This window comes from Tachypleus tridentatus, chromosome 9, assembly GCF_004210375.1.
Source record: "Tachypleus tridentatus isolate NWPU-2018 chromosome 9, ASM421037v1, whole genome shotgun sequence".
Lineage (NCBI taxonomy): Eukaryota > Metazoa > Arthropoda > Merostomata > Xiphosura > Limulidae > Tachypleus > Tachypleus tridentatus.
The window spans coordinates 128718174-128733897 of NC_134833.1; the positions used below are offsets into that span (position 1 = coordinate 128718174).

At 32.2% G+C, this 15724-nt stretch overlaps 1 protein-coding gene across 5 annotated transcripts in view; it reads left to right on the forward strand.

Moving 5' to 3' along the window:
• Positions 1-2951, forward strand: part of r-l (rudimentary-like) — a 28841-nt gene extending 25890 nt beyond the window's left edge. For 3 of the 5 annotated variants that reach the window (XM_076457193.1, XM_076457195.1, XM_076457197.1), the window contains one exon: positions 321-2951. In XM_076457193.1, the coding sequence (XP_076313308.1) occupies positions 321-505 (185 nt within the window). In that variant the 3' untranslated portion in view covers positions 506-2951. The remainder of the gene's footprint in view (positions 1-320) is intronic. The other 2 variants (XM_076457194.1, XM_076457196.1) reach the window with 1 other exon arrangement.
• Positions 2952-15724: the final 12773 nt, after the last annotated feature.

Here is a 15724-nt window from a genome sequence, read left to right on the forward strand (position 1 = left end):
TACAAGGTAACTTTTAAGAAATTGGTATATATTATTTTTAAAATTTACAGAAAAAAAGACTGCACTTTTTCAAAAAATAAGAACAAGAACATCATTGGCTGACATAATTTATATTGTTTTAAACTTTCATCATAAAATTTATGATAACCTGAGGCTTTGTTTTCAAGAGGAATGTATTTCAATGAAATGGCTGTTTATTCTTTACCTGTAGTTTGATATAGTTTTATAACTTTACAAGTAAAGTAGATTTGACAAATATGTGAGCTGCTTAAAACAGTACCTTCAAAGTATAAAAGACCTGGTATTTTTATTTGAAACAGGAATTAAACTTGAAGAGTCAAGTGATTCTCTGGGACAACAGTATGTCACTCCTAAAGAAGCCATTTGGAATCGAAGTGCTGATGTTATTATTGTTGGCCGAGGCATCACAGATTCTACCGATCCCAAGGCAACTGCTGCAGAGTACAAAAAAGCAGGTTTTGATGCTTATTCACAGTTATTGTAGCGACTGAACAACATTCCTTTCAACTAGGTACACTGCCAATATTTTGGCTCATTATTATGCTTAGTAGCTGGTCAAACAAGTCAAAGAAAATAAGCAGATCATTTAACAAAGTGACCTTTGTTGTCACTAGATTTCGTATATAGTAAATTAGTGTGGTAGAAAACACAGTTAAACAGAGAATTGTAAGATTATTTTTGGTGTATTTTTTGCCTTTGACTCGAAGTACTACTGTTACAAGTGCCAAAGCATGTTCATTTTAACAAAGGCTCATGTAATAAACTCTAATATTTGTTAATATGTAGATCCCATTTTTTAGCAGCATTATTTAGTGGAGTAAGAAGTTTTGATGTAAGGATAATGAAACATCATTAGCATGATAAAATACACCACAAAAACACTTTAAATATTAGTACTTTACAAGATGAGGCTTTGCTTACTTTTGTTTTGTTGAATCTATACAGGCTGAATTACCTCTATCAAAACATTTATTTTGATATTATTTACAATATTGAAACACTTTAAACTGGGTATTCTGTTTATCAGAAATTGTACACAACTTAAGTTTAAAGTGTCTGAGTGTAAAAATCCTTTTTTAAAATATGTATAACCAACTTGTGAAAACTTATCTTGTGCCTCTGTTTTAAAATGTCAAATAAACCCACTAATAGGGCTAAAACATAAACTTTTGTGAACAGCTAGTGAAAGTGTATGACAAGAACATTTTAAGGTAGGATGATATCCTCAATCCTAAGTTGACTCGCTAAGTTGCACATGTACTCATCTGTAATGTCTTAAAAACTGAAGACACTATTTTAACAATTGTTAAAATAATTGAAAATCTTAACCTTGTCATTTGAAGATTGGCACTTGTATTCTACTTGTAGTTTGGAGAAACAATAATATCAGTACACTTTGTTTCATGTATAGTTACTAAGAATTAGTATTGTAATTTCATTGCTTAGCAGCCATAAACTGATTAAACATTTTCTGCTTCTAACTTGTGTGTAATTAGTGCATTAGATTAAATAGACTTGTTGATAGCTAGTGATAACTACAATAAGAGAGCCCACCTTGGGTATTAATAGTATCAAGTAACATATATGTAATTTAGAAAATTAGCTCTTTTATAAAAAAGTCTTGCAAGATATCTTAGGTAATAACCCAATGTGGATAAAAAGCAAAATTAAGAACAGATTTATATTTTGATAGAAATTATTCTTGCATAGTGTTTACTGTGGTAGTTTAAACTTATGATGCATTTATTAGTTTAGAAACTATTGTGATTACTTCTCTGCCACACTCAAGTATTTAATAACATGATTATTGAACTAACCATGTAGAATGTTTTGAATTTGGGGATTACAGTGATTGAGTGAGTTTACTGAATTATATATATCAAAGAAATTAAGAAATGATTTTTAAATGTTTCTGAATGTCAAGTCTGTTTTTTCTTCATTGTTTTACAGATGGTTTTTCAGGTAATGGAATAAAAGGTACACACATGTATGTACGTGCGCACACACGTATGTATGTATATTTTTTTTAATAGCTGATATATTTTTAGTAAACTGTGAGACCAATACTCTGAAAATACATATATATTGTTTGAGAGTTCTGAAAATATTCTACATAATTGTTGAACTGATGTTTTTCACAATTTTCTTATTGCATGTAAAAGAAAAATATTCAAATAAATTTCTTTTTATAATTAGAAAATAATGAACTGTTGATGAGAATAAAGATGTAAGGATCATAGAATTTTGGTCATTAAAGCTGTGCAAAGAATTGAATGGAACAGAAATGTTTAAAAAAGTGTAAGACCTCAATCTGAAACATGCATTTCTATTAAAGAAATACTCATTGTAGTGTTATAAAATTGAAGTGTGAAATAAACCATGGAGAAAAGTTCCTTTAAAAGCATAGTTGTATTGTGTGAAAACACTAATAGGAAGAAGGTAATAAACTGAATATTAGTAGTATATCATTATTCCTTTTAAGAACATTCAGGGTATTTGGAGTTTGTGTTATTTTATTGATTCACAGTTTTTTAATTCATTAAATATATTTTTGTTTGTATCGGGTATCCAGTGCTTTTAAAAAACAAAATACTTTGTTTTCACTATATACAATTATTTAGTGTTTCTTCTTTGCCCCTGTAAATGGAGCAGTAGTTCTACTCTATTTTAGTGACAGTATTAACACAGTATATCATATTTTGTATTCGTAGTTATTTGTAATTTTTAATAACATGTTGGTGTAAACTTGCATTAATTTTAAACTGTTTGATAGGTGATGTACTTTGGGCATTTTCGTTGTATTATTTTTGCTCAAGAAAGAAAAGTTTGAGTAATTCTTGTCACAAAGTTGAGGCTTTTGTGTTTATAAAATTTTCTGATCCAAGTTTTTCATAAGGAAGAAATAAATATATTTGAACAAGATTAGAAAATGGAACTTGATGTTATTGTTGTCAGTCTGAGGATTGTCCTTACAACTGCAGTAGAAAATAGCAATGAAATTATTCCATCCTTTCTTCAGAGAAACTAAATGTGTATTTTTTCATTATATATTAATAATTAAATCATGCTCAACTTACTGAAATGTGTTTGACATTGAGAAGAAGAATCTATTAATCTCACAAGCAAATTGAGAGGAAGGATCTATCCCCATGTCCTCTAGATAACTGATCTATTTTTCTGTGAATCAAACATGTTTAATGGACATTTGAATAGATTTTCAAAATGTTATGCAACTAATTTATGGGTTATGAACAAGTATCCACATTTCAAAAGGAAGTTCAAGATGGATTGTACATTACCTTTTTTAAGGTTTAAAGTTTTGATAGCAAGACGTGATCATATAACTATTACCATAGCTATTAAGGCTCTCAGATTTGATCCAGATATTTTATGTAAAGTACCCAAAATATGTAAAGAAGATTGTTGGGTTAGGCCAGTAGTTACTTAATAGTAATATTTAATCAGTGATCAGTTGTTTTTATGGTTCAGTTTTTGGAACAATATATTAATAATAAATATGCTGGTAATTGTCTAATGCAATGAAAAGGTTATAGTTTAAGAATCTGTATTGTGCAGATTTTCATGTATAACCTTTGAACATGATATTTTTTCTAGCCATGGTAGATTAATAGAACGGGCCTGAGTTTTTGTTTTCAAGTACAAACTTTTAGCTTGTAACTCCATCATGTCTTGATTGATTTGAAATGGGGTTAGTTTTGGTCTCGGGTGGGTCAAACTCTTTCAGGTGATATATTTGATCATGTCCAAGATTTCATAGATTAATTTATTCTAATGCTGCCTAAAAGAATTTCAAGTGCCACAGTTATTGAGATTCTTTCTTTTTTACAAATTGATTTCAATTTTCTGTTTAATAACATGTTTGATCAAACTAATGGAATTGTGATAGTATTGAGACTAGTTCTGTAAACTGTAAATGTGTTCCTTTGTCGTCGTGAGAAACAACGGTTGGAAAATTAGCCATTGACCTTCAAGGCTGTATGTTGTCAGTCATGTTGGTAATGTGCGTCATCTGCAAATTTCAACATTTAGAGTCACTTTTTGAATAATGTGTTAATAATTAACAAAACTATACCTTGTAAGATTTACTGTAGAACATCAACTTGTTTTTCTTTAATATTACTACATATTTTAAAATATAAATGTTTGAAAATATTGAACTTATCCAAATAATTGTGTATAAATATAATTCCACCTACTTTTCATTTTCGTATGGAAATATTTATAAGTGCTATCTATTTTATAAGCCTGAAGAAGTAGAATTTTAACTAGATTTTATGTTAATTAAGTCTGTAATTAATCTAATAAAATTAATATAAGCCTATAAATGTTTTCTAGGAATTTGACATTAATGTAGATGGAATTTGTTTTACCTGATTATTTCGACACATCCAACAGTTTCAAAGAAATTCAGTGCTCCATGAAATGTTAAGTATAATATTAACGTGTTCAGACAATTGTATACCAATTGTAAAAGTGAATTACGCAACCTTTTTCGTGAAATGTAACCATGGTGATTAAACTGTTAATATGATGACAACATCCATTGTTTAGCACTTGACACTGAACGTAACGGACAGTAAAAACCCACAATACCTCAAATGAACGCTGCCTCTCATAGCCTTGCACCTGTGGCTTTAATAGTAACTTTTAAACCTAAAAGTGGAATACAAGCTTTTTTAAAGTATATAGACGAATTTCACACTGTTAAACATCCAAAGTGGTGTATATGAATTTAAATACTTTGGGGTCATTCCATGTCAAATCATCCAGATTTTGGAAAATTTTCCACGTGACCCCCTCAAAATGCCTTGAAAAAATTCACATGTGCTCATCTACCCATATAATGAAAAACTGCCAAAGATTAGATCAATATCTCTAATTGTTTCTGATTTACAACCCTGTGAAATTTAATTAATTTTTGTATTTTTGGCAAATTCATTTTCAAGCAACTTTGGCTGCTTGAAGCTGTAAGTGTAATGGTGGTAGAAGGCTGAAATTTGCTACACTGACTGAATTAATCTCACAGAATCCAAAAATGGTCTCAAACCAACTTTATCTCTTAGGATTTTCATAGTGAGGCTGTAAAATCACCTGAAAACCCAAAATTGTAAAAAAAACATTGGTTTATTTAATAAGCCATAGCTCTAAGACTTAATATGATACAAAGCTGAATTTTGTTGTCTAATTTCCTATAACATATCAGTTGATAAATCAGCAATTCTTGTTAATTCAAAGTTTGTTAAATATATTGTAAAAAAAAAAGTAGTTGCATGCAACTTTTTGATTTAGTTAAAAATAGCCCTACTTCAGGCCACAATTTGACCATGTCACCAGTTATTCAGCCTTTTCAGATTTTTACCATATGTTTTTACATCTATGAATATGATCTACACAATATATTGGGACAGTGTTCAACCTACTTTTTCAATTATAATATTTTAAAGTATCCTGTGACCATACATTTTTTTATTTAAAAAAAAAATCAGTTTAGGTGTGTTACTGTGTGCAAATATATCCATATAATTTTGAAATAATTTATGAATCCCATTGAAATATTCTAATCAGCCTTTACCATATATTCTTACATCTCTGAACATGATCTTTAAAAAAATCAAGGTTGTGAAAAATAATAAATTATCAAATTTTAAGTGTCTTTGATATGTACCATTGGGCAAAGGACCACATTCAGGGCATTCAGTTCTTTCTTGTCAGTCAGGAATCAGTCCTGCAGAATTGTGTAAAGTTTGATCTACTTGAGCACTATGAAAAACACAAAACTGTCAGGTATTAGGTCACATCACAGCTTTATTCTCTACTCTACCAACAAATTGTATATGAGAAGGTTCTCAGATGATGTTGTGTACACAGTTGTAACTGTTGGTAGTAGCAGTGAAAGTGATGCTGCAGCAGCTCAAATAGGGTCTAATGATAGCAATGACAATTATCAGCCAGGGAAATGTGTGGCATGCATATATGATCATGAATGGTATGTGGGAAACATAAAAGATCAGATGAACATTCCAATGTATTGGTGTCATTTATGAAGAAATCAAGAAACGAACAGTTCTCATGGCCTGCAAGGTCACATAAAGATGAAGCTGGATTCCTTTCCAACATATTCTTTGTCTGATAAGTGCACCTACTAGTGCTCGCCACTTAGTTCTAAGTCAAAGTGATCTCAACATAATCAAACTTGAATTTCAGAAATTTATTTAAGCTGTCTGAACGAAGCAATGTTTATTTGATGTTGTTAAGGCTAATTTATCACCAAAGCAGTTTTTGAAACATTTCAATGTCACGATTATTGCAGTTTGGTGTGACTAATCTTTCTCAGTTATCACTTGTTGTAGCACTGTGCTTTTTCTGTCTGATTTATCTTTGTATTTATTATATTATGAATCTTAAACTCAGCCATATCTGCATAACTGTTATGCGCATACAATATATTTGCATTGTCATGTGATCTAACTAGTTATGCCAATAAACTTGTTCAGAAATGAATTAATTCTTTTTTGTTTCTTACAACTTCATTATTTAACATTTATTTTGGTGGAATTCATAAAATTCTAACGGGTATTTTTCAAAATTGTATGGATATATTTGCACACAGTAACACACCTAAACTGAATTTTTTTTAAAATAAAAAACGTATGGTCAGAGGATACTTTAAAATATTATAACTCAAAAAGTAGATTGAACACCATGATTGTTTGTGTAGATCATATTCAGAGATGTAAGAATATATGGTAAAAATCTGAAAAGGCTGAATAGCTGGTGACATGGTCAAACTGTGGCCTGAAGTAGGGCTATTTTTAGCTAAATCATAAGTTGCATGCTGCTACATTTTTTTACAGGAGATCCAACAGACTTTTAATTACAGCAGTTGCTGATTTATCAACTAATATGCTATAGGAAATTAGAAAATAAAATTCAGCTTTGTATCATATTAAGTCTTAGAGCTATGTTTTTTACGATTTTGGGTTTTCAGGTGATTTTACTGCCTCACTATGCAAATCATACGGGAGAGAAACTTGGTTTGAGACCATTTTTGAATTCTGTGAGATTAATTCAATCAGTGTAGCAAATTTCAGCCTTCTACCACCATTACTCTTGCAGCTTTAAGCAGCCAAAGATGCCTGAAAATGAATTCGCCAAAAATACAAAAACATTAATTAAATTTTACAGGGCTGTACATCAGAAACTATTACAGATATTGATCTAATCTTTGGCAATTTTTCATTATATGGGTAGATGAGCACATGTGAATTTTTCAAGGCATTCTGTGAGGGTCACCTGCAGCCCTTTGGATGATTTGACATGGAATAACTTTGGTTGTACTTCTGAGTGTGAAAGTTCGGCCACCTTGCGGTTAGTAAAATACATAAAATATGCATATTATTGACTCCTAATAAATATCGTACCAGAAATGAAGTATAATCTACCTGAAAATAAAAAGCAAACAGGAAAATATATTTTTTGACGTTGTTATTTGGACAGTACAATTATTCAGGTTGTACTGATATAACTAAAAAACGACTGGAATGCTGAGTGTAAGAAGCTTTAAGTCCGTAACAGACATGAATGTTTTGTTCGGTAATTTGACCGAAAGGATGCCGGGTTAGAGATATCCAATTATTTAAACTTTAGAACAGTAGTTCTCAAACGTTTAAGGCTTGCGTACTGCTTTTTTGTTTCATTTTTAAAATATAAACCCAGGCATAATTAGAAAAAATTACCATAACATTAATTCGAAAAATGTGGTTGTTTCATCTGGCACGATTGAAGAATGTTTAGAACCATTTTTGTTAACCTGAAGGAAACAAAATACTGGCGAGTTTATTCAGTTATAGGGTGAGTCGAAAGTGTGTAGAGTGGTATGTATTATGTGCGTGGAAATCTCTGATACGGCTTATTACACATTATATGATTTTTATATTAATTTGTCGTGTACCACAGACGTTAGTTTGACATATCACGGTTTGAGATCCCTGCTCTGGAACTCGTTAGAAAATATTAAACACGACGGAGAACGATTATATTTTGCATTAATTATATTGGATAGGATAGAACAGTTGTTATATCATATTGTATCTAAGTTCGAAGAAGTATCTAGTTGACGTTATCTTTTTATTACTTATCCAACAGTGGCTACTACCTTTGTTACTTCTTTTTGTTTTAATGTATTTCTTACAGTTCAATTACACGCAGTAAGCCTAGTTCTATTAGAAATTGATGTTATTGTCTTTAACGTTAACTTAAAACATACGCAGTAGATGGCAGCACACAGCTATCCTTAGCCTAGTCTTAAGGTTTCGTTATTCACAAAATAAATAATAATAAACTCTCTAGTAAGGACAACATCTTTAATGCTTTGAAAATTTTGTACTGTAAAATACTGTAACTTTCTTCAGAAAATCCAATTTGAATACATGAAAGGTTTAGTCCCATCCCCTCCCTAAAAAAAAAAAAAAGCTTATTAAAGTAATTAAAAAAACAGTCGTGAAAGTCTAAAGAACAATGAAACTATATTTGGAATAAAGACAATGTAGTTATTGTTTTTTATTCGCGATTTATGTAATTGTGATTCTTTGTAAACGTTGAAAATAAAGAGGGTGGTTTTACAGGTGACAAAATATTTTTCATATGAAATTTTATTTATTATAGAAATAAATAACTAAATTTACATGTTTATATATTGTTAAAATAGTTTTAAACGGAACGTCGAGCATACATTTTACATTTTAATGTCATGGGAAGGCCCGGCATGGTCAGGTGGGTTATGACGTTTGACTCGTAATCTGAGGGTCGCGCGTTCGAATCCCCGTCGCACCAAACATGCTTGCCCTTTTAGCCGTGGGAGCGTTATATTGTGACTATCAATCCCACTATTCGTTGGTAAAAAAAGTAGCCCAAGAGTTGGCGGTGGGTGGTGATGACTAGCTGCCTTCCGTCTAGTCTTACACTGCTAAATTAGGGACGGCTAGCGCAGATAGCTCTCGAGTAGCTTTGCGCGAAATTCAAAAAACAAACAAAACAAACGGCATAGGATTTCTGCTAGGAGTATTATAAAATGAACATATATACAATGTTTTAAAAGTGCTCGGATGACGTATAATTGTATTTCTTCAGACCACTGGGAATAAGAGACTACACTTTTTAAAGCAAATTCTAAAATTTTGATTGCCAAAAACTAAACTTTCCTACAATTTGTATTTCACAAACACCATATAAACGAGTGATTCTTGTGCTGCCACCATCCTTCTTAAACCTGAGTAAGTTTTATGCGTCTAGAACGCATGTCCAGAATAAAATACGACACGCTTCGATATTTCATTTGGAACAGGAGATGAAATGAAAAATTAGAGAAAACAAACATAAGAATCGTGACATTTCTAGTAACTTGTAACTCCAAACCAGGATAATATGTATGCAAACAAAAGCAGAACAGTTCTATAAATGTCTCATCAAAAAGCCATTGACTCTGAAACGAACTGTTTCCCATTACCTTGAATGATTTATTTATGAGGTTTCTCATTACTGTTTTTATATCCACTACTTCTTCACCCAGTGTGGCGGTAGGTACAATTTTGAGTTAGAACTTGCAAGGAATGTAGCGCTGAATGCACACAGAAAAAAAAAAAAAAGCGATTTATTTATTATGTGCATTTCGATGTGTTAGTGCTGATAATGTAAAAAAACGAATAAAAACCCGAAAACAATTCCATCCCATATACTGTTACAATACAGATAAAATTGAATTTTTTGCAATTATTTTATTATTCAAACTTCTATGCTTACAGAACATTTAAAGAAGAGTTTGCTTTGAAATTTTGGAACGATTTTATTTTATTTGTCTTTAAATATAGGACATCATTTTTTTTATTGTGTGGATAACAGTGGATTCAACATTGAACCCATGAGAAATACTGGGAAGTTTGATGTCGTGATTCGTCGACAAAAATTATATTTTCTAGCATTTCAGCATTAACCTAAAACGAAGAAACTAAAACATTAGGTTGTTTGTTTTGTCGTATTTCTGGAACCAGATGTTTGTAGGGCAAATATTATGTTATTAACGTTTGATTGGAGATTCTATGATTGAAGGCCTTGTAATTAGGGCGCTTGACTCCTAATCCAATATGTAGCTGTGTGCTTAACTACAAATAAACAAACTGTACGTTATGGACAATGAAGTAGTCACCAGAATTATTTCACTAGCTATATATTGTTTAGTATTTGTCTTTAATTGAAAATTTAACTTGACTAGATATTGTGTGTAAAATAGTCTGTGATGAATTACAGAAGAGACGAATAGTTACATATTTATTGGATGTTTCGGAATATATACAATTCATTTGCAGCAAATCATTACAATAAACAAAACTTTAATTACAGTTAACTTGTTGAATGTTAGACCAAAGCCTACATGTTAAAACATAAGATATAAACAGAGGGGAATTACACAAGCGTGTGAAACTTAATAATAATATAGTCCCACACTAAATGTGTCAGTAAATTATAGGAAGCGAAAACATTATCTCGTTTTTCGCTTTCTAAAAAAACCAAACAGCACAAAAGTCTCATGTTTTTGTTTCAAGCAGCTGGACCAACTTCTTTAACCTTCTCGTTGTATTTCTTCTCCGCAACGACTTTAACCCCAACTGGTTTCGGGGTCGGCCAAGAACTTTTACATCCGGGTAACCGGCCCAGATGGCAACTATATTAAGACGAGCACGATCGGATTAGAACTCACAACCCTAACATTGCAAACTCTCTCATTACATGTATTACTATACAACCATTTATACCTATTCGTTTTACAAGACACAGCCAACGTGAGTTTTATTGATGTTTCTAACAAATGGTGAATACGGCACGTAACTTGTGATGACGAGAGGTTTCACTTCAAGTAAAAAATGTATCTCAGGACAGCTGATATAGGTATTAACAACTTTACAAAATAAAACAGAGAACAACGTTTCGACCTTCTTTGGCCATATTCAGGTTAACAAAGAGAGTTTACAACTGACCGTTGCTGGGCGGATTTCTTAGGGACGAGAGTGTAAACGGTCAGTTGTAAACTCTAGTTGTTAACCTGAAGATGACCTAAAAAGATCGAAACGTTCTCTACTTTACTTTAATAAACATTTTAATACCAATACCAAACGTCTCAAGATAAATTTTAATTTCAAGTGGGTTTCTCGTCATCACAGACGATGTATTTAAACTAAGTACCTGAGCTATTTTACACAGCTGATGAAGATTCACACCGGGAACTGATTTGGTTTGTTTTAAATTTCGCACAAAGTTATACGAGGGCTATCTGCGCCAGTCGTCCCTAATTTAGCAGTTTAAGACCAGAGGGAAGGCAGCTAGTCATCACCACCTACCGCTAACTCTTGGGCTACTCTTTTACCAACGAATAGTTGTATATACCGTAACATTACAACGTCCCCACGGCTGAAAGGGCATATTTGTTGTGACGGGGATTCAAACCCGCGACTTTCGGATTACGAGTTCAGTGCCTTAACCACCTGGCCATGCCAGGCCCTTCACACCACAAATAAAATGCTTTGAATAAACCATTCACAGAAAGTCCTTACGTAAAGACTCACGAAGTGGTTCTCTATCGTTCACAGAAAGTTTTTACATAAAGAATCGAGAAGTGGTTCTCTGCACTTGAAGATTGTATTTAAACTTTTTTTTTTTTTTTGCAGACAGTAATTAGAACCAATAATATAATATAAAAAAGTAGAGTGACAGGATCTTTAACACTGGCGCAAACTGTGGATCCTGGCTTAGTGGTTACGGCGTTTAACTCGCAATCTGAGAGTCATGAGTTCGAATCCCCCTCACCGAACATGCTTGGCATTTCAGCCGTGAAGACGTTATGTGATAGTTAATCCCACTATTTGTTGGTAAAAGAGTAGCCCAAGAATTGGCGGTGGGTGATGTTAACTAGCTTTCTTCTCTCTTGTTTATCACTTCTAGATTAGAGGCGAACAAGGCAGATAGCTTTGCGCGAAGTCCAAACCAAACAAATTGTGGATGTTTATTTAACAGATTAGGAGAAACAACTTACCGATATTTGAGGTCATATGAAACAGAATGTAAGAAACGAAAATAAATAATAAGAAGTGTACCCAGGTGTGGAAATGGCATAAAAAAAACTACAGATAACTAACTCAGCATGAGCGTGCTCATCTGTTACATCTTCACCTAGGAAATCAACGGAATTACTTAATCAAGAATATCATTTGCGACGAGTTCTTTTTGCTGCTTAGTCGACCCAACAGCCGCGGGGTTTATAGACGAACTATCGAGAAATGATGGTCAAATCAAGACAGAAGTTTTTGTGGATGGTCCCTGTAATCCAGTGGTAATGAGAAACCACACTTGCTCTTATCACGTTTATTAGGTAGTCCGGCGGTGTCTTTTTAAGTAACACACCAACCTGCTCTTAAACATGATAATGTTTACTGCTCAAATTACAGTGGTTCGTGAGTGGTTCATTATTTTGTTTGATATTTGTGTTATGTTACTACAAGTGGATCTGTAACGAAATAGCTTTGTTACTTCGCGCTATATAAATACGTATACCTAATTCAGATAAAAAATGTACTATCACAACACGCTTTTAAACCATAAACATGTTTATTTCATTTAGAAAAACAACAACAAACTATTTACATGGTACATTGTGTTTTATTTGTGAGAAAATAGAATTTTGTCCGTAAAAGAAATCGCGGATTTTTTAGAAAGAATAAATATCTTAGCAATGACTGTTATAACGTAGATTTGACAATCAAAATTAAACTACAATAATCTGAGTGAACTAGCCTGTTATATCGTTATATCTGAGTTAAACAATCTGTGTTATAGCTTTAAATTATTTATGAAATACTAAGTATGATAACACTCTATTGCAAGTTGAATAAATTATGTTATAATACTATGCTGTTGGTGGAATATTCAGTATTATGACACTGTAATGCAAGTAAAATGGACGGTTATAACATCATACTACAGGTGAAATGTTCAGTTAAATAATGCTATAGTGCAAGTAAAGTAACCATTGATAACAGTATATTGCAGGTGAAATATCCAATCTTATAACACAATAAACAGATGAATTCAACAGTAAAGTGATAATATATCCAAAATAAGTAGACGTTATAAAAAGTGATTATCTTCTAGTAATCCATTTATCGATTAGTGTTTATGCCAGATCTTTGTACCTCATTGGGTAATATTTTAGAAAAGTGTTTTATAAGTTCGTTGGTGTCCATATGAACGTCAGGGGTAGTTCAGAGTTAAAGTATGGTTTTTTATGAAATAACTAAAATGTTAACACTGTAGTCTGGGTGAAATAGCCAGAATTATAGCACTAAAGTGAGGTGAAATAGTTATATAACTCTGTAGTAGTGTGTGTGAAATAAGTGCTATAATACTGCAATATGGATGTAATAGCTTTGTAACACTGCATTGGTGTGTTTGTGTGAAATAACAGTGTTGTAACAAGGTATGGATAAATTATGTATATATATGTAATAGCGTTTATGAAGCATCTAGGATTAAAAACTACAATTTAAACAAAAATATCAGCATTATCTATCACCGAGACAAACAGAACATACGTAGCCTTACTTCAAGGACTTCAGAAACTTAAGTAAGTTTTATACACAAAAATAAAAACGACACTGTATGAAATATGGTGAAACGTTATTTGCTAATTATAAGAAATATTAATAACTCAAAAAAATTTTTATTCCACTTTTGTAACTCTTCAGGCTATAAGGATAACAGAGTAAAAAACAAACAAACAATGAATAAACTGCTGTGAATGCACGTGAATAACAATATGTAAACCGTGATGACCAGAAAACCCACGGTACCCATACCAGCCGTTTTTACATATGTAATAATATGTAAAAATTATACGCGAGCTTTTGATTCTCTCACTAAAATCTCCTTGGGGAAACTTACATTAAGAGTTTTAAAAACAACAATAACATAATAATAATACATAGTAAGTCACTACAGTAATGGCGAGTTGCAATGTAATATGCATAATTACATTTGACAAATATTTATAGTAGCTTTTTCTTGCAACAGAAGCGAGTCAAGTTTGAAGAAAGAACTTGAAAGTTTGCTTAATAAATATTGAACGTGAAGGTTAAATGAGTTATTTTCATCACCTTAAGTTGCTCACGTTACGAATTAAAAAACAACAATAAACAGGAAATCTAGCGAATCTCATGCTAAACGTCCCTAACACTCTCCTGATAAACCATGATTCCACGGTCAGCTCTAGGGATACAAGTATTCGCCGATAAAACTTTTCTCACTTCCTGAATGCAGAGAACAGTTCCTTGTCGTCACGTTTCCCAGACGGGTGCGCAGTTTTCACCCATCTCAGAAGAGTTAAATCTCAGCTGATACACTTTGCCAAAAAAAATATTTTAGACATAAAGAACAATCGGCTCAGTTCGATGGATTTAGAAGAAAGACCCTGGAGGACAAGAGGGACTCGACCACTGCCCCTTCTTCGGTATGTCTGTAGAATTACAATGCTAGAAAACGAGTTTCGATACCCGGGGTGGGCAGAGCACAGACAGCTCACTGTGCAGCTTTGTGTTTAACTTCAGACAATCAATCACTGTCAATCAGATGAAACGGAATAGATAAAACCGACTCTTAAGGAGCCGTTAATATCTTCACAACAGAAAATTTAATTAATGATAACTGTAACCGTAATTAAAATGTAACCGTTTTAATTATCGTTTATTTTTTTGTTTGAAATCAATAATTATTTGACGTGAGGTTATTAAGTGGTAAGAATTGTGGCGGATACAGGAACGAAAATTACCGTGTGTGTGTAACTGTGAGAGAATGGTTAGTCTGTAGAGAAAAGGCAAACAAGGAACCTTTGCTCTAGGGATATTTAAACCTTTACCATGTTACGAGGATTACGTTATAGCACGCTCTAGTTTTAAACTGTCTAGATTTATTGGTGGATGTAAAAAAGAATTATAAATTATCAAGAACTTGTGTCAACAACAATTTAAAACTCCATAGCTGAGAAATGAAATACAACAAAAAACGTAATTAATAATGAAACAAACTTTATATAACAGTGTATAATGTCATAAAATAAATTGTGATGATTAGAATGCATTAATTCATCAGTTAGGTATCATTGCAATTTTTCTGCAATTGTGAGACAATCAATAAACAATATGAACTTTAGCCCTACTTTTCAAGTAAGTAGGAGTAGCTAGGACTCGTACGAATAAAACTTATAAACATAATAACTAATTTTGTTTTATATGCTCTACAGCAGGGATCAAACCTCGCATTTTAACATTAATTTTATTGATGGATTACAGGAGGGATATGAAAATTTTGAATCCTTAAAATTACCAGTTTGTACTGCTAGTGGTTAAAAAAAGAAGTCTTTCTTTCTTACAAGTGTAAAAAGTAATAATATTTGTTATCAGAATCTATGGTTATCTCTATATTAAGTTATTATAAACAGCGACTAATAATAAAACTGGCATTCAAAATGAAAAAAAGAAATCTCGTACGAGTATGCTTACTAGAAAATACTGCAATATTGTGTCTAGTCAGAAGTTCTCACGTGGCGGCATTGTACTGTCACATACTAAAAAGTTGCCGAGGA